Below are 19,380 nucleotides of genomic sequence, written 5' to 3'. Positions count from 1 at the left end.
CAGATGTAATAAACCAACCTCACCCAACTTCAGCATCCTGTGGAGCACTCATTTATTGTCATCTAAAGCACATATTCTAACAGTCTCTCCTCAACAGTTCCCTGTCACTTTTCTAATGATAAAAGACAAAGATCAATAAAACTTCTATTAAATACCATCTGCAAATATGCAGATATCTCGTTTAAACAGATGTAATTCACGAACCTCACGAAAATCTAGCATTTTCTTCCCGTCGAGCGCTCATCTAATATCTTCCTCTGAAGCGCGTATTCTATCAGCCGGAATCAAAACTTCAGGATCAAAAGTTCCTCTGATTCACAAATCATGACGACAACCCAAGCAGGCGATCGATCAAGGCCGTTTAAACTGTTAGGAGATTGAGGCTCGCGCTGGATATGCATGCATCTTTCTAGCAAGTCAGTCCACTGTTGGCCATAGTCTCTCGGGAGACTATTTCCAATCATGAAAGTGCAGCTCCTATCTACTTGAATGGAGAAAGACCAAAATCTCCAAAATTGTTGGCCAAGTTCACGATCAAAGTACATATTTCAAATAAGCAGTAAAATCTGACAACACAGGTATCATAAATGGTGCTTCTTTACCTCAGATTATGCAAAAAAAAAAAAAAGCTATTTTCCCAGCTTTAATAGCTAATGCGCATACGCTTTCTTGAGTTGATTGACAGGCAATATCTGTATCTAAAAGGTGATTGGCTCTTTTACCTGTAAGGCGGGACTTCCTTTCTATAGCCGCTGACCGTTGGCTGCAGTTGGGTGTTCAAATTTTTCCCATTCATTTTAATAGAAGTGGCCCATCTTTGCTAAATATTCGCTGGTGCAACTTCAAGTTAAAAGCGCTTCACGTGTGCTATGAGTAAATGTCTTGTTCTCTAGGCACTTTATGTACAATCGGTTTGATTCGGTATTTTTTTTTAGAAAATGCGATTGCTAATGTGGACATGCCATCTACGGTTGCTGGACTATTGTGTGTACTGTTATGTTTTGTGTGAAATTGAGTAAATATAGTGCTAAATAAGAGTTTATTATTTTTTTATAGCAATTTTATGTTTATGTTATTGACTATATTGTGTTATATATCGGCACTGTATCGGCCACCCTGCTCTCTGGATATCAGCATCGGCCATTAAAAAACCCATATCAGTCGACCATTAATCCTAACAATCTAATTCTGAAGAGGAACTTTCAGAGAACACTGAATATGGATCTTCAATTTAAATTAGGTTTAGAGTCTAGAATAGAATCAAAGGAGGAATTTCTGAGAAAGCACTGACCTGTTAGTGATGTACTCCACGTATGCGATGGCGTCATCAATGCGTCGTTTCTTGGTGCAGAGGATCAGACGGTTGAAGTTTCCATAGATCACTGAGGATCCTAGACGCTTAAACTCTGCCACAAGCCTGAAAGGTTTCAAATATTAAGTATCAATATTAGATCATTAAGATTAATATTAACAATTCTTATAATAATGAATGCAGTACCACAAACATCTATTTATTATCTTAAAATATTTATTATTTTAGTAAAATGCAGTCACAAATTCTTTTTTTTTTTTTTTTTGAATTTTATATATAATGTATTTTTGTATGTTTTTTTTTTAAATACTTAACTAATTAAAAATAAATGTAAAAAAAAAAAAAAAAAACATTTTCAAATGAGTTTTAATTGCAGTGTGGCACTAAAAATTATCAAGAAAACAAAGATGGCAAGTCTGCATTATTATTATTTTTATATTTATGGATTTTTATATTTAAATTAAAATTTGGCAACTTTAACAAATTATCTTTAACAATTCACCATCAGTAGAGAAACAAAAGTTTAGAGAGTTGCACTCACTGTAGAAAGATCTTCTTCATCATGTTGAGAAGGGTGCGTTGCAGGGCCGGGTCATACAGGAGTGAACTGGGTGAGCGCAACCACCGGTAAAAATGCATCACCTGATTATCAGCATAGACATTGTGATACTGCGTGATCTCTCGAACCCAACCAACAACCATACTCTTCAGGATCCTGGACGAGGACAATAAAGAATAAGGAAACTTTGCACCATTGAGAGTTTTGAAGAAATAAAGGAAATTTAAGGGAAAACATGTTTTATTATTTTTATAAATCTTTCTCTCTTATTTACTCATACCTGAATGTATTGGAACAGAGGGCAGTCTCATCATAGCTGGCCACTGCGTTTGCCCCCTGATTCCCTGACATCATTTCCTCCAGTGAGGCATGCTGAATGACATCAAAGCTGACGCCCATGCTGGCCCCGCCCTCCATGTCGTTAACATGTTGGGACTGCAGAATGGTGTTCACTGCCAAGCTCTGAATATCCAACTCCACACAAACTGAAACACACAGTCAAAATACAGGTGCATCTCAATAAATTAGAATGTTGTGGAAAAGTTCATTTATTTCAGTAATTCAACTCAAATTGTGAAACTCGTGTATTAAATAAATTCAATGCACACAGACTGAAGTAGTTTAAGTCTTTGGTTCTTTTAATTGTGATGATTTTGGCTCACATTTAACAAAAACCCACCAATTCACTATCTCAAAAAATTAGAATACATCATAAGACCAATAAAAAAAAACATTTTTAGTGAATTGTTGGCCTTCTGGAAAGTATGTTCATTTACTGTATATGTACTCAATACTTGGTAGGGGCTCCTTTTGCTTTAATTACTGCCTCAATTCGGCGTGGCATGGAGTTGATCAGTTTGTGGCACTGCTGAGGTGGTATGGAAGCCCAGGTTTCTTTGACAGTGGCCTTCAGCTCATCTGCATTTTTTGGTCTCTTGTTTCTCATTTTCCTCTTGACAATACCCCATAGATTCTCTATGGGGTTCAGGTCTGGTGAGTTTGCTGGCCAGTCAAGCACACCAACACCATGGTCATTTAACCAACTTTTGGTGCTTTTGGCAGTGTGGGAAGGTGCCAAATCCTGCTGGAAAATGAAATCAGCATCTTTAAAAAGCTGGTCAGCAGAAGGAAGCATGAAGTGCTCCAAAATTTCTTGGTAAACAGGTGCAGTGACTTTGGTTTTCAAAAAACACAATGGACCAACACCAGCAGATGACATTGCACCTCAAATCATCACAGACTGTGGAAACTTAACACTGGACTTCAAGCAACTTGGGCTATGAGCTTCTCCACCCTTCCTCCAGACTCTAGGACCTTGGTTTCCAAATGAAATACAAAACTTGCTCTCATCTGAAAAGAGGACTTTGGACCACTGGGCAACAGTCCAGTTCTTCTTCTCCTTAGCCCAGGTAAGACGCCTCTGACATTGTCTGTGGTTCAGGAGTGGCTTAACAAGAGGAATACGACAACTGTAGCCAAATTCCTTGACACGTCTGTGTGTGGTGGCTCTTGATGCCTTGACCCCAGCCTCAGTCCATTCCTTGTGAAGTTCACCCAAATTCTTGAATCGATTTTGCTTGACAATCATAAGGCTGCGGTTCTCTTGGTTGGTTGTGCATCTTTTTCTTCCACACTTTTTCCTTCCACTCAACTTTCTGTTAACATGCTTGGATACAGCACTCTGTGAACAGCTAGCTTCTTTGGCAATGAATGTTTGTGGCTTACCCTCCTTGTGAAGGGTGTCAATGATTGTCTTCTGGACAACTGTCAGATCAGCAGTCTTCCCCATGATTGTGTAGCCTAGTGAACCAAACTGAGAGACCATTTTGAAGGCTCAGGAAACCTTTGCAGGTGTTTTGAGTTGATTAGCTGATTGGCATGTCACCATATTCTAATTTTTTGAGATAGTGAATTGGTGGGTTTTTGTTAAATGTGAGCCAAAATCATCACAATTAAAAGAACCAAAGACTTAAACTACTTCAGTCTGTGTGCACTGAATTTATTTAATACACGAGTTTCACAATTTGTGTTGAATTACTGAAATAAATGAACTTTTCCACAACATTCTAATTTATTGAGATGCACCTGTAGTTCATATGGATTCTCTACTGCATGGATGGAGAAAAATCAAAACACAGTTTTCAAAAGTTCTGATGGAAAGCAAGTGTGATTTGAACTTCCTACGTAAAATGATTCAAGTAAAAGAATAGGAACATTTTAAGTTTACAGTACACACAGTCATTGTGGTTACCTGTGGAGTAGCAACCCTGACAGTTGATCTCCATAGAGCCCCTCTCATCACTCTCCATCACCAGTCTGCTGTCATCAGCCTCTTTACCCCCAAGATCCGGCCGTGTCGTTGGTGACAGCCACAACAGGTGGTTGTGCTTTCTTAGATGACGTGCAAGAAATAGATCTGAACCAAAAATAGAAATGTCCTGAGGCAGGTTTCCCACGGGCAGGTGATAATACCTGGAGAGAGTAAGGGCATTTTAGGAGTAGGATTTCTGATGCCACTAAAATCTATCTGTTGAGTAATTAAACAATCCTAGGGTGATTCACTTGAACCAAACCCCCAGACACCCATTTCAAACAGACTCGAAAGTGTTTCTTTGTTGCACACTTAAGTTCAGAAGAGTGATATCATACTAATCAAACAAATTGCACTAGTGTTAAAGGAGACATAAGTGTTTTGTGTACCTGGCCATATCAAAAGCCTGTGAGAGGCAGCTGTCAAGGTTAAGGTAGTGTTTGATCATGCGGCGAGCCCCATGCCGTTGCCAGTCCAGTACATTGTAGCTTATCTCATCTATTACATGAACAGGTACAACTGGGAACTCCTCCAGTATCGTCATGCCAGCCGCTAGTCGCCGCAGCTCCCAGTTAGACTGAACAGCAATCAGGGTTGGACCACGACGCTCCTCCTATAAAGAGGTTCAGATGTTACTGTTGCACTGCCAACATATCTCCTTAAATTGACTAAGCTGTTGGGTTTGTTGTGCTTTAAATGTTACCAAGACATTTTGCGAATGTACCTTGTAGTTGAGGAGTATGCGTTGCAATGCACGGTAGATGGCTTTGATGTCGTTTTCAGCACGCACTTCAAACAGATGTTTCTCAGGTGGTAGAAGCTCTTCTGTGGTCTTTTCTAGTAGTGCCTTGCGCTCTGCTCCATACAATGTGCTCAGGTTTGGCATTTGATTACTTCGAACCTACAGGTGTGATGCACAGTGTCAGACCGAATGGGGTTTTAAGAAATGTTTAACAATCTTATACAGTTTTGACACATTCTAATTAGTCTCACTCAAATGGTAATTGTTAAATGGTAAATGCCAGTGTTTTTCTCCCACTAACCATGAAAAAAATAAATAATTCCAGATGAATTACAGACAGTTTTTTACAAATACAGTGAATGAGAGCTCATTGGAACAAGGAGGAGGAAAAAAGTTAATTGGTTAACTGATTAAATGGGCCATTATAATAGCAACAGGTAGGCTATTCATACTGGTTTTAACATCTTGGAATACAGTAATGTAACTGACCATGTGTGATTCACGCAATTGTTGTTGAAATATAAATGACATGTTAGATCAGCTGTGAATGACATGTTTGGAGCTGAAACATGGGCCTTACTGTGTCAAGGACAAAGACATTGGCTTTGCGTTGGGATGGTATGAAGAGACCAAACAGAGCTTTATGGCCCTGACTGTGATGGTACAGGTAGATGTGCCTTACACTGCCTGTAACACATAAAAACTATTAATTTAAAATACCTTGAAGCATACCCATAAACTACTGACGCACCTGAACAAAATGCTTAAGCATCGAGTGCATTTATAAATGATATTTTTATCTGACCTGGCTCAAGGTAGCTGAACTGGGCAAGCGATCTCATCTCCAGGTGCTCCAGGTCAAAGGTATCAGCCTCTCTGCCAGCCAGGTCTCTGACCACCTGTTTATTGACCATACACATGCAGCCTAGCTGGACAAGAGCCCGGAACAGCAGAGGAACCTACAGGTCATGTGGGAGAGCATGTCACAAAGTCAGTTAAATGACCTCTCTTGATACTGCAAAATAAGGTCATTGCACCTTAGATCAGCAACCCTCTCTAGAAATCAAGATAAATTAATATACGTTAACACATTCATTAAAAAGGAAAAATTACAAAAGGCTTTGATAATGGCCCAAATCCTTACCTGTGTCTCATAGACTCCTTCAATATCAGGAGCAGAGAGTTCTGCATTGATCTCATTGATGTGTTCCTGGTACATGTCCTCAGGTACTGAATACTGGTACAGGTAATACACCACACCTGAGCGTGGCAGTATCCTGTTCACCTGCCATTTAAATGGAGTTCAGTGCATTCAAATAATATTCTTTTAAAAATAATTTATGAGAACAGCTTTAAGGAATGTGTGGAAATGTAGATCTGGAAATATTGGCTCTTTAATGAGCTGAACTGATCAAAGGCCCAGTAAAAGTTTGGAATTATTTGTTCTGGGTGAACCGATCACTTTTAGTCAGTGCTAAATACAGCATTAGCAGTATATAACATTGCATTTATCTTGAAACATCACGTGACAAGATAAAAAATTCAAGTATTTTGGAGCAACAGTGTGCTGACATGGACAAATTGATGCCTGTTTTTATAAAATCAGAGACTCTCCCCTTAAAGTAAACCAATCACAATTCACGAGTGGTAAGTGGACTTACATTTGAGATGCATGTCAATACCAGGTATATAGGCAATCTGTCTCAGCTGTCCACTTGTGATTTGATCAGCTGAGACAGATGTTAATACCAGGTGTAAACAGGGCCTAACTTTACATGTCAGATCCAAAGTACCCAAGCCTGTAGTTAAGAACAATTTTGGGAAATACTGCCTGGTAAGACAAGGCACAACATGGAGGTAAACATTTTACACCTTTACAAAAAATGTTCAAGTATCAAACCTTTTTACAGGTAGCTCCCTCGTCTTGCTTGGGAACTCTTTGATTGACATAGAAGACTCGTGGGATGTTGAGTTTCATGCAATGCAGGTCACTGCCAATCACAGCCCACAGCTTATAAAGGCCCGGGTGATTGGTCTCTGCAATCTAGAGGGAGTGGTTAAAGAAACAGAAAATGCATTTTTATAGTGCCAAAAACTGTAGTCATGTTCCATAGTTCAGAAATGACTGACTGGGAATGTTCATGGCAAATCTGTGTTCACACTAAAGTTCTGAGTTGCTGGTCTGTCTTACCTGGACAATCTGCCATGGCATGTCGAGAATACTGCGGGCAGTTCGACGCAGGAAACTGCCTAGTCCAGTAATTGGTCCATCACGTATTACACCGCCACCGGTTTGCTGAGACTCTCCGTCAATCAAACGTCGCCGCTTTCTGCGTTCCTTCCTCTGCCGAAGTTGCAGCTCCCATTTTTTCTTGTGGTAGCGCAACCAGAGAAGAAGTTCTTCCTACACACACACGAAAAAGGAATTTGCCATATCCAAATAAAGCCCCAACACACCTCTTATAAGACTGAAATGGTGACTAGCCTGTACATTACCCGAGAGGCACCAATAGGTGGCGGTGGTCCCAGTATTTCTCTCCAAGACTGAGTGAGCTCCTGCTCTTGTGACTCAGCTTGGCTGTCCTCTCCCTGAGATATCCTCTTCCTCTTAGTGCTAATGAGAATGGCAGGCTGCAGGGGGCGCTGTGGAACACCAAAGTCCTCCATATCAGGAGTCTCACCTGCTGCTACAGTTTGATGGGCCACCTGAGAGACAGAAGATTGAAAAAAATAACTAACAAATAAGTACCATGGTATTCTTTGGAACAGCAAAAAAAGAAACAACAACAAAAAAAAACCTTTAAGTACCATGTAAAATGATGGTACATGAATATGCATTTTCTACTACATTTTTAATAATGGCAGGAATGGCTCCATAAAGTAATACATTCCTCTCTCCAGAAGTCTTTAAAAATAATGTGCAGTTTATGACACGTACCTATAAAATCAGCTCTTTAATATGAGCTACAGAGTTCTTAGACATTGACAAACTGATACAGACGAACACACACACAGCTACTTATGTTAAACTCTTTATTAGCATCACTGAGGGTTGTTCTACTGTTTATATAAAACATTCATGGTATATTGTTTAATAAAGCAGATCATTGTTATTACTATTTTATTATTATTATTATTTGTTAATTATTATGTTTATTATATTTAATAGTATACATGTTTGAGGTGCCAAAACGTTCAATTCTGGTGACTCTGAGAGAAGCATTTTTAAATTTGTGTAAGTTTGTGAAGCATTCATGTAACTATTGGCTAAACTATTTCTAAAAACTTAAGAAACCCTTTAGACCAAACGTGTTCTTGCGTTACGGTTTTCTGTTCTTCTTAAACGTGTTTTTTTTTTTTTTTTGTAAATGTGTGAATTAGCACCTGTCTCTTTCCCTCACTGGTGAAGAGTTCACTGATCTTCTTCTGTTTGTAGATGTCATTCTTTTCCAGAAGCTTCTTATGCAACCAGTCTGGATGGCGCACTCTGGGCACTGGATTTTTCACCTGAAAAGAAATCTTTACTGTCATGACAGGGAACTGAAAACAAGGTCAGATATTATAATGCAAACATACAGCTGGCTGAGAGGACTGACTGAGGTTCCAATTAATCATTTTACCTGTTGTAGAGCTGCAGGGATAGTGATGATCTTCTGTATGGCACTACCCAAACGCTCAATGTAGTAACTCCAGTCCAGAATCTAACACATGAAAGGGATGAATCAGAGATGAACAATAGAAATGAAAAAAACATAATTCCAACAAATAAACAACACAACATTTTATGAAGTAATGGCTATTATTACGGTATTGTGGTCAAAGATTATACATGTTAAACTCAGGTAAACAGCATATAACTGAACTTACAGATCTGATGTCTAGATCGTGGAGGCTGGGCATCTTTAGCCACTTGCGAAGGAAATGCTTTTTCACACTTTCCTCTGCCTGAAATATGGCGAGAGGGATCGCCCTGCATGAGAAAGAATAGATTAAGGTTGTATGTTTTTTTTTGGCATTCATTTCAAAGAAAGAAGTGTAAACATGAAAGCAGGGGTGAAAGAAGGGGAGAGAGACATGACCCAAATCAGACTCGAACCTCCCCATGAGCCAAATAGTTTTTACATTTGAAAATGTGCACAGCCCACTGCATCCCAGCTCTAACAGAATAAGTACTTCTGAGAAAAAAGGTTTAAGTGTGATGTAAAAACAGACAAGAGAAGCTCTCTCCACAGTTCTGCAAACCATTCTTACAATGGTCATTTTCATTTTCTGCACACAGACTCTCTCTCTCTCTCAAAAAAAGAAAAAAGTTCAGTTTAAGGTCCATTCACCTCTCAGTGACGGGCGAGCCCTCAGGCTTACGTGAGATGACATATCGACAGCTGAGGCCAGCGTCCTTCACCATTTGATCCCCAAGGAACTCAGCGAGACGCTTGGCTGTGCTGATGGAGGTGGATTTCTGTTCTCCGTAATCTTCCAGTTTACGCGACATTGATCGGTTTTCCGAAATCAGCTCAAACAATTCTGCATCAGGCATATTTGCAGCCTTGGAGACAAAAGACAAGAATAACTCGTTCTTAGCATTTTCCCATGACACAATTAACGATTATTATATCTCATATAGAAAAGGATAGTTGAAAAAACATAAAACCCCATTATCATACATAATCAATTATTCCCCCTCACACCTGTATAAGATTTTGACTACTCATTTGCGGTTACCTTGCTGTAAAGCACATCAAGCCAGTAGTCTGCCACTTTAGCCACAGAGGCGTAAACCTCCTCTAGAGTCGTGCCTTTCAGAAAGGCCTCAAACACAGATGACTGGAAAATCTTAATGAGCTGGAGTTCTCCTCTCCTCTTCACCTCAAAACCCTTCAGCTCAGCCAGAGATCCATCCTCATTAAACACGGCATACCTGAGGAAAGACAGAATATTAACAAAGCATATAAAAACCTAAAGTCTGTATATATTAGTACAGAATTCAACATCACTAATTAATAATTTGCCATGTAGTTAATACATTTATCCTGAGTATTTTATAAAATATATTTATCACTGTAACATGGGATAATGTGCCTTGCTCTCCTTGCAGGATTTGAACCTGCAACCTTTTAGTTAGCGGCCCAGATCTTTAACAACTAAGTGATACCACCTTTACACCACAAATATTTTCTTCATATTAAAATGGTCTCTCTTATTACTGGTCAACAGATATGATGTGGTCCACACACACTAGGAATGTATGAGTCATTATAGGTGTGTTGTTCAGGAAGTTTTAATAATGTGATGAACTAGAATGCAGATTTCAATGCGGACCAGCGCTTCTCACCTCTTCTTCAGCTTTTTTCCTTCTTCTTTGGAGGCAGGTAAAATCATAGCCAGGTATGGCCCATCAACCTCAAAGAAGATGCTGTTCTCAGCTCTGGTCTCATACGTTAGAGATGCAGGATCCACAAGCTCCTGATACTGATGATTGGTGAAGCCCTCCTATATATTCAAACAATTAAAAATACAAAGGTTCATTGGGATTCCTCTTTTTAACAGTCTTCAGAGCTCACGGACTAGTGCAACAACAACAAAAAAAACAACAAACCGGGTGACACTGTATACAATTTGATTTATTGGCTAAAAGTGGAGCAAGATAAATTACCTTGACCATGATATTGAGCATGGCTCCTGGATAACTGATGGTCACTTTGGATTTCTTCTCATTGGTAGACTTAATGACAAAGTTCTCAGGGAAGGTGTTGGGAAGGACACACCAAATACCATCAGTGTCCAACTCCAGAGGCCTCCTAATGACAGAGGATACATTCAATCAAATACAATGAACTAAAGTGTTAATTACTCAAGTATCCACAACAATGGAAATAGCCTGACCCGATCTGCTCGATGAGTTCTCTGGCTTGTGTGATGATGTTGGCACCAGTGAAACACACAATCCCTGCCATCTCCATTGAGTACCAGCGGGCTCTGAGGAACACAAAAGGAGCAAAAAATCAAATCAAATTCTGACTTACAGTACATATCAAGTCATAATAAACATGAAGAGCACAAGGTGAAGCTGAAGGATATAATAGAGTGGATGATGACAAAAAAGAAGACAAAGCTGCAGAAGATGAAAACAAAGAAATACAGTGGGCACTTGCAAACACCAGCAAGAATCAAACCAGACTGTAAGCAACTACTGAAGAAAATAAAATCTGCATACCTACTTATGTAGACATGTTCATTTTGTTTTATTTGAGTAGTACAAAGGGCAGAATTTTTGCTAAATTATAAAGTGTTTTCTCTAAGAGCTGATGTTTCAGTACCCTTTCCTCATGACGTATCCATAGAAGGAGTTGAGGATGCATTTGTGCGCCAGCTGCAGAGACTCGTAGAGAATCTCCATGTTCTTACAGCGCTTCACTTCCGCTGCGTCCCCGTTGTCCTGTGCTGAAGACAGCTTCTTCTTCCACACCTGGACACATTATAGAAAAGTTTTAATGAAACAAGGTCCCTTCACCTGTTCACTTCACCCATCACCATATATCAAAACTCAGGACGAAAAAATGTATCATTCCCAAATTGTGAAAGTATTGTCAGAACTACTGAGCACATTAACATACTGTATTAGCCTCAGTCCAGTACCTTGTGAAGTCCCTTGAACTCATATCGACGGTCTCTGAAAGCTCGAACCGTGTCAACATAAAAAGAATTCTCTCTCTGGCAAATAGTAGTGACTCTCTCCTCCAGTCTGGTCAAATGAACCTTCTTATAGGCTTTCCTACAGTAGTCTAGAAAAACAGATGAACATTGTTTTTCTTTGTTACATGCTCTCAAGATCCAGACCGAACAGCCATTCTGTTGATTTCCATTTACATGTATATTATTAAAAGATGCCGACTAAGACCCCCAAAAGCTCAAATCAGGCACTTCTATGACAACAGTCAGATACGCCCAATGTTAACAAAACCTAATGCCTTTCAGGTGGGTGTGAAGAACAAGAATTTGCTGACCTCCCAAGCGTTTCTTCTCATGTCGAGCCTGTTCCTCTCGATTGAGCTCATGGAAAGCACGAGGTCGACCATTAGGAAAGAAAGGTGGAAACTTTTCTGACTCCAATTGCTGCTGAATGCGATGAAACTCACTCCTACTGGCCGGCACTATCAGGGAGAATATAAGAGCATGCAGCGCTCAGATATCAAAAGTACTTACTCTAATTTAGCTATAAAGTTCTTTACTCTGTTAAATATGAATACCATATATGCCCATAATTCTGAGACATATCAATGTGAAAACAACAATGGACTATATCGCAACCAAGATGACAAGATGTTCAAATCACTCACTGATCTCTCCTCTCCACTGCCAAGACATCCTGCGCTGACAGTTTGCACCAGGCTTATTAAAATCACAGGCAGCACATGTAGCTTCATCCACCATGGCAGAAGGCTTGAAAGGAGAAAATGAAGTAAAAGATGGATAAGTGTTTTCATTTATTGATTTGCCCAACTTAAGCCAAACAATTATTCTTTGTTCTTTGCCATTTAACTGTCATTAGAAGGAAATTATTACCTAAAGTACCTATCTGAAAAATAAAACTGAACTGTTGCATACCTGCAATCTGTTGGTGAGGATGATGTTAGGGTACATAGCCCCCACATCCAGATGGTAAATAAGAGGACACTCGATTCTATTGGGCACTTCCTTCAGAGAGATCAGCTTCCTCTTGATTTCATCACACACCTGAGACACAATTAAAAGTCAAATTACATGACATATGGGGAATTAATCTGAAAATCAAATGCATGTAGGTGTGTTTATGTTAATCCATAAAATAGGCATCATGTCACATCTGTAGATGTTTGAACAGATTAAGGCGACATGTAAACATTAAACATATGGTTCCAACTAACCTCATTGAAGTTGGTGACCTGCTCGAGTGGAATCTTCTCTTCTTCCTCAATGGCATGACGAAGAGTTCGCTCCACCCTCTGAAGCAGGAAATCAAATGCTGCTGGATTCTGCCAGAACAACAACCGTTATTAATAATTAGGCAGCAACAGCACTCTAAAAAAAAAAATCTCAAAACATTTGCACTCGTTAAAGAAAATCTAAAATTCCTGGTTACCATTTTAAAGCGGCACGGGATATCACTCCGGAACACTCCAGATTCCAGAGCTTCTACGTGGCCACCTACATAGGTCTCAGAATCGAGGACATGACCATCCTCTGTGAGCTTATTAAACACCTGCTCCTGCTTGTTTGGGAAGACGATGTTGGCGTGGAACGCCTGGACCATCAGCAAGGCTTCACACAGGGTACCGGAGCCTTTTCGCAAAACCTGTTTACAAATTGCATGTTTACACACATACAGTACAAAGCAAAACCAAGATGTAGTAGATTTAGTGAGGATACAGACCTCATCGGGTTCCATAGGGATAATCGTGCAAAGGGCAAAAATGAAGGGATGAACATATTTCATGTAAAGGTAGTATGTGGCCACAGCATCAGACACTGAATAGGTGGCCAGAGTCTGAAAAACAAACACCACAGAAGGTGAATATTTTTTTTTTTTTTTTTTAAGAAGCACTGATTCAATCACCAATCCCAACAAAACTTGAAATAAAAATGTCATAACATTTCTTAAAGGCAAAATGGTATTCAAATCACATTTAAGTTCCTTAATGAGAACACTGAATGGGAAATAATGTTGGGTGGGACTTGACTTTATCCATCAGGATTTGATTGGATCATGAAAAGTGGATATAATATTATTGGTTAAAATTATTTATCACCACCCACATTCTAGGTTATGTCAGCAAGGATGAAAAGTTGTTTAGAAAACAGAAAAGTTATAATCTGTTATCATTTCTATATTCTGATGGATAAAGAAAGCAAACATTTTTGTTCATTAGAAAACCACTGCATAATAAATCATGTACATTAAGAGCAGGGACATTTATTAAGAAAGTAAATAGGGTGAATTTCGACATCATGTCAACTGCCAACAGAAGAATTGTGTGAAACTAATGTCATATTGTCTCTAATAGCTTTTGGAGAGGATACTGATTAAATGTTTTGTTCAAAGAACAGTTGTCAGTATAAATGATTTACAAGTGGAATAGTGTTGGAGCAGAGCAACAGCACCTGTGGTTCTTCAGTAGCCATACGGCACATCTCCTCTGGGTCCAGCTCCACAGGGTCATAGCCTAACTTGGCCTTTGCTGCAGCCTTCAGGTTATGGCTACCTACAGGCAGGTAACTGTCTCTCTTTACCCACCTGAGTGAAAAGAGAGGGGAGAAAGGGTACGTTCACTAACAAAGTCATTTAAACCTTATAAAGGGTGTACAAATTTTAAGTCCCTAGGTCAAACATTACTTTAGCAGGAAAGTGATGATATGTCATAAATACCTGAGGCAGTCCATGTGAATAGCCTGGCTGGCTTTATATTCCCCCTGACTGTCCTTCTGGAAACCAATCTCACGGTTCATAATCAAGCCAAGCTGGGCCGCACGGGTCTCCACAAATGGCCTGAAGACATAAACACACAAATCAACTATAACCACAAACGTTTTGTAGAAACATAGGCAAAGAGAACACAAAAACCGTAGTTTGTAGCAGACAAAAAAAGAAAACAATGTAGAGTAGTAACAGGAATCTATAGGATGTAATTTAAGATGGTCAAACACAAATCATGCCCTACCAATCGAAAAAGTCTCCATTATAAGTGACAAAAATGCTAGGCTTGGTTTCATGGATGTGTTCAAACCATCGCTGGATGAGAGCAGCCTGTAGACAGAAAGCAAAGGTTGCCGTTTAGAGGATATGATTAGAGACAGTTGTGTACATGAGAAGACTGACATTTACTGATGAACTACAGGCTACTACAGGCTACAGGATCAAGCTATGAAAAACATGCCCATATTTTTCCTAGCTTTGTCTTAAAGGTGCACTCAGTAACTTTTGTCTTTGTGTCATCTTGGACTGACACCTAGCGGCTTGGATGCAGCATCATTTAAAATCAACAGTTTTCAGTTCCAGATGTCATTGTAGAAATGTAGTATTCACAGTCAGCCATGATTACATGATTACTTTAATCATTGAGTGAAAATGTCGAATAACAGGACGGTTAGTACTAAGACTAAGCGAGTAGTATTTGGCTGGTCATGCGATTCTAACATGGCAGCCCCCATGTACGGACCCTCTCCATGTAGAATAAAACAGCTTTTATAAGAAGTCTTCATTTTAATGTAGCCATGATTTCTAACATATATTGGAAAATTACAATTCATGTCTTTTGGGGTTAAACTTTTTTAATGAGGAAAAAAGTGAGTGCACCTTTAAAATTGACAAAACATAATTCTGGACCAATCCACTTTTCACTGATGGCACCAAGTAACTGCTTAGTAAATCATTAAATGCTTATTGTGTTGAAACTTACCTCATCGGGTTCGTTAAATACAGTGAAGGGACCTTCATACTCAGGTTTTGGGGTAAATTCAAAATCCTCTATGTCCTCAGAGACAATTTCTCTGTTTGTGATGAGGAAGCCCTGAAAAAGGAAACAAAATGTACATTATAAACCATGCCACTGATAAACAAATTCCATTAGTGAATGGAAAAAAGAAAGATATTTCAGAAACATACTACACGGCGACATAAACAGCTATGTTATGGTTGCATTGTTGCATACAGGCTGACAGCTAAGAGCAAGTTATCTACTCTAGACCCACCTGACCATCTATCATGTATGAGATCATCATGATCTGGTCTGTTTCAGCATCAGGGAACTTCAGTGGGAGTTTAGTGGTCTCGATATCGAACGCCAACACTACAGGATCCTTAGACAGACAGGGAAACATTCTGTCGTGAAACTTTTTGCAGAATCCTCAACTAATGAGGATTATCCACACAATCATGATTCACCAGAGGAAAATAATCTTGTTTGAGTCAACTTAAAGTCTCAGGGTGAGCATTTAAAATCTTTAAGACATGAAGAAGCATCTGTTAAAGATTCTTACCGGTCTCTCCACAAGATCATCCCTGCGCACAATCTCAGGAGGATGGGCACTTCCTCTGTACCGCACATTATACCAGTGAGCCTGTTAGAAAAATGACATTCTTATCTTCAATCACAATGCCCAATTATAATAATGCTCGTTCAACTTCATAATCAGTAGCCTGAATAGGATGTTTCTTTACCACGTGAATCTTCAAGTCAATAGCGACACGGACGTGATAGGGCACATCATATTCCCGCATGTCTACGATGTTGTCAAGTTGTTCAGCCATCTTCTTTGATGAGCCATCCTCATCCTCTGTCACTACACTCCCACCAACCAAAGCACTATAACACACAGAGAAAACCATAAGCAATCTACATAATAAAATAACAACGGTAAATATTTTATTTGTGCATAGAGACAAATTTTACAAGTGACTTGCTTTAAATTAAGTTTTATTTCTTCTCTCTCTCTCTCTCTCTCTCTCTCTCTCTTTTTTTTTTTTCCTTTTTCACCCAATTTGGCTTTTTAAGTCCTCATGGTTGCATAGTGATTCGCCTCGATCCGGGTGGCGGAGGATGAATCCCAGTCAACCCACTTATCACGTGGCTTTTTGAGCGCGTTTCCACGGAGACATAGCACGCGTGGAGGCTTCACGCCATCCACAGCGGCATCCATGCTCAACTCACCATGCGCCCCACCGAGAACGAACCACATTATGGCGACCACGAGGAGGTTACCCCATGTGACTCTACCCTCCCTAGCAACCGGGCCAATTTGGTTGCTTAGGAGACCTGGCTGGAGTCACTCAGCACGCCCTGGGATTCGAACTAGTGAACTCCAGGGGTGGTAGCCAGCATCTTTTACCACTGAGCTACCCAGGCCCCCCAGGTTTATTTGTTCTATGACTACCTTGTGTCACCACAACATAAAATGTTTAAAATAAGAATAATGCCCAAGTAGCAAAAAGCTGAAAAATAAAAAAAAGCAAATGAAAACCTGGATAACATGCTGGTGTAGGCATCATTGGACTTCTCTCGCTCCCTGTTCTTGCGGACAGCAGGTGAGATCTCCCTCTTCACTTTAATAAGGTCATCCACTGTGTTAAAGTACAGTTTGATGTAGCTCCTCTTCAGTCCCACAAGATGATTTGGCTTTGAAGAACACAGCACAGTCATACAAGTTGTTGATAAGGGAAATTTCCACTAAATGATCTTGCATGGCCATACATGCACTAATACACAGATGTTACAGCTTATTTACTTGTTATAAACGAGTATGATGAATAAGTGAGAGGAAGAATAAGTCAGGATAAACCAACTTTTCTTACCAGATCCAAGTCGTCTTTGGGCACAATTTCTAATTTTGCTACTTTCCCTTGGAACTTCTTTGATAGAAAGGAGATAACCTCCCTCTCACAGTTCTGTCCCCAACACAAAGAAATATAATTTAATCCATTCAGCATTGTGTTCTTAAAGTCTTTTCATTCAATGCAAGAGCTTTAAACTTACCTTTTTAGTTGCCAAATAGAAGTAAGGCTTATAGGGAAGAGCAACCTATGAAAAGTATATAAAAGTGAAAATTATAACAATGTCTTCCATATCCCTTTTAAGACATGTCAACACAACACATTGGCAAAGTTGAAGGAAAAAACCTAATAAACCTACACCTAATACAATTTTCAATTTAGTGATGTAATGCAAATATTATACACTTGAGCTTTAAATAATCCTGACAAAATCTTTTCTTGCAGTAAAACCAAATGAAGTGCTGCATTATTTTTGCTAAATGTGATGGATGATAAAATAAATGTTAAAAAGCTGGAAAACCCCTTTAGGATTGCATTTAGGGAAATGTTAATCATTGTGATATTGCACCTTGAATCGGTTTCCATCCTCCTGGATGAAGTAATAGTCCACGGCACTGACCATTCTCTTGTCATCATCCAGAATCTCAGTCTGAGAAGAAATAAATTGTGTAATATATAGATATAATATTTGGCAACATGGTCTGCGTGGCAAAGAGCTAATGGCAAATCTTACTAGCAAGTTTTGGAATGGCATCAGTGTTTAAACCTCTGACACTCAGCCTTACCGGGTGCATGTTGATCAGCCACCCTGTCTTCTCCCCGGGCTCCTTCATACGTTCAAAACCAAACCGTTCGTCCATCCCATCGGTGAACTGACTGCGCTCCAGCCGATTGACAGCGGACATAGTGGATGCATCATCCCTAATATCAAACCAAACACCAAACTGACTGCTAAAATACCTGGGTTATCATCATTCAGCATTTGACAAATGCAAAGGATGTCACAAAGCACAGAAGGAGACAAAAATTCAGGGTGGTGTGGCTTAGTAGTTTAACATCTGGGATGGTAACTGAAAAGATGCCGGTTCAAACGCCAAAAGGGCTAAATCAAAAGCTATCACTACTGTGTCACTTTGCATTTAAGTGGAGGTTAAATTAATAATTACTAATAGGGGAGCAAGGAGAAGTGATTTCTAGCTTTAAATCATAAAAAAACAGGTATCATACAGGCAACTGCCTGATCTATGAAACTTAAAAATGGATATTTAAAGGAGTGGTTCAACCAAAAATGAACATTCTCCCATTATTTACTCACCCTCATGCCATCGCAGATGTGTATGACTTTCTTTCATCTGCTGAACACAAACAAATATTTTAGAATATCTTAGGTCTGTGGGTCCATACAATGCAAATGGGGAACCAAAACTTTGTTTTTTTTTAAAGTCATCATAAAAGTAATCCATAAGACTCCAGTGGTTTAATTCATGTCTTTTGAAGCGATCCAATCGGTTTTGGGTGAGAACAGACCAAACTGTAACTCCTTTTTCACAATATATCTTGACATCAGCAGTCTCCTTGACAATCACGATTTCAAGATAGATTACACTTCCTAGTGCTATCAAGCACTCTGCGCATGCATCAAGTACTAGGAAGTGTAATCGAGCTTGAAATCACGATCGTGCCTATAGACTGCGATGGCAAGATATACGGTAAAATTTGGTCTGTTCTCACCCAAAATCGATTAGGTTGTTTTAGAAGACATGGATTAAACCACTGGAGTCTTGTGGATTACTTTTATGCTGAATTTATGTGCCTTTTGGAGCTTCAAAGTTCTGTTCACCATTCACTTGCATTATATGGACCAACAGAGCTGAGATATTCTTTCCAAAAATTGCAGTTTTTGTTCTGCAGAACAAAGTCACACATCTGGGATGGCATGAGGGTGAGTAAATGATGAGAGAATTTTCATTTTCGGGTGAACTATCCCGTTAACATGACATGCTATTCTTCACCTAAAATCATTTTAAACATTTTTCTAATTCTTGTTTATTTATAATTCATGATATTTTATGATCTCATTTATAGAGCGCCAACATTGACTATTAGTACATTAAAAAATATGTTCTTTACACACTAAAGGACTAAATTAGCT

At 39.3% G+C, this 19,380-nt stretch overlaps 1 protein-coding gene across 1 annotated transcript in view; it reads right to left on the bottom strand.

Moving 5' to 3' along the window:
- The window catches only part of pole (polymerase (DNA directed), epsilon), a 29,132-nt gene that overhangs the window by 9,175 nt on the left and 577 nt on the right, over positions 1–19,380 (bottom strand). Inside the window, exons 2-41 of the mRNA XM_051679532.1 lie at positions 18,014–18,149; positions 17,797–17,877; positions 17,431–17,475; positions 17,250–17,342; positions 16,919–17,073; positions 16,119–16,263; positions 15,938–16,018; positions 15,650–15,757; positions 15,358–15,468; positions 14,620–14,705; positions 14,328–14,447; positions 14,063–14,195; positions 13,335–13,448; positions 13,044–13,256; positions 12,829–12,936; positions 12,530–12,658; positions 12,262–12,364; positions 11,929–12,075; positions 11,561–11,706; positions 11,242–11,390; positions 10,808–10,900; positions 10,578–10,722; positions 10,257–10,414; positions 9,647–9,842; positions 9,256–9,470; positions 8,792–8,894; positions 8,545–8,625; positions 8,309–8,431; positions 7,421–7,630; positions 7,116–7,328; positions 6,825–6,968; positions 6,069–6,209; positions 5,730–5,883; positions 5,505–5,611; positions 4,907–5,083; positions 4,572–4,795; positions 4,123–4,343; positions 2,152–2,356; positions 1,854–2,027; positions 1,292–1,417 (exon numbers count right to left, since the gene is read on the bottom strand). Coding sequence (XP_051535492.1) covers positions 1,292–1,417; positions 1,854–2,027; positions 2,152–2,356; positions 4,123–4,343; positions 4,572–4,795; positions 4,907–5,083; positions 5,505–5,611; positions 5,730–5,883; positions 6,069–6,209; positions 6,825–6,968; positions 7,116–7,328; positions 7,421–7,630; positions 8,309–8,431; positions 8,545–8,625; positions 8,792–8,894; positions 9,256–9,470; positions 9,647–9,842; positions 10,257–10,414; positions 10,578–10,722; positions 10,808–10,900; positions 11,242–11,390; positions 11,561–11,706; positions 11,929–12,075; positions 12,262–12,364; positions 12,530–12,658; positions 12,829–12,936; positions 13,044–13,256; positions 13,335–13,448; positions 14,063–14,195; positions 14,328–14,447; positions 14,620–14,705; positions 15,358–15,468; positions 15,650–15,757; positions 15,938–16,018; positions 16,119–16,263; positions 16,919–17,073; positions 17,250–17,342; positions 17,431–17,475; positions 17,797–17,877; positions 18,014–18,149 — 5,613 coding nt within the window. The remainder of the gene's footprint in view (positions 1–1,291; positions 1,418–1,853; positions 2,028–2,151; positions 2,357–4,122; positions 4,344–4,571; positions 4,796–4,906; positions 5,084–5,504; positions 5,612–5,729; positions 5,884–6,068; positions 6,210–6,824; positions 6,969–7,115; positions 7,329–7,420; positions 7,631–8,308; positions 8,432–8,544; positions 8,626–8,791; positions 8,895–9,255; positions 9,471–9,646; positions 9,843–10,256; positions 10,415–10,577; positions 10,723–10,807; positions 10,901–11,241; positions 11,391–11,560; positions 11,707–11,928; positions 12,076–12,261; positions 12,365–12,529; positions 12,659–12,828; positions 12,937–13,043; positions 13,257–13,334; positions 13,449–14,062; positions 14,196–14,327; positions 14,448–14,619; positions 14,706–15,357; positions 15,469–15,649; positions 15,758–15,937; positions 16,019–16,118; positions 16,264–16,918; positions 17,074–17,249; positions 17,343–17,430; positions 17,476–17,796; positions 17,878–18,013; positions 18,150–19,380) is intronic.

The sequence above is a fragment of the Myxocyprinus asiaticus genome, chromosome 3 (assembly GCF_019703515.2).
Source record: "Myxocyprinus asiaticus isolate MX2 ecotype Aquarium Trade chromosome 3, UBuf_Myxa_2, whole genome shotgun sequence".
Taxonomy (NCBI): domain Eukaryota; kingdom Metazoa; phylum Chordata; class Actinopteri; order Cypriniformes; family Catostomidae; genus Myxocyprinus; species Myxocyprinus asiaticus.
Note: the sequence above shows the minus strand (reverse complement) of the source record. Positions and strands in the feature narration are given on the sequence as shown.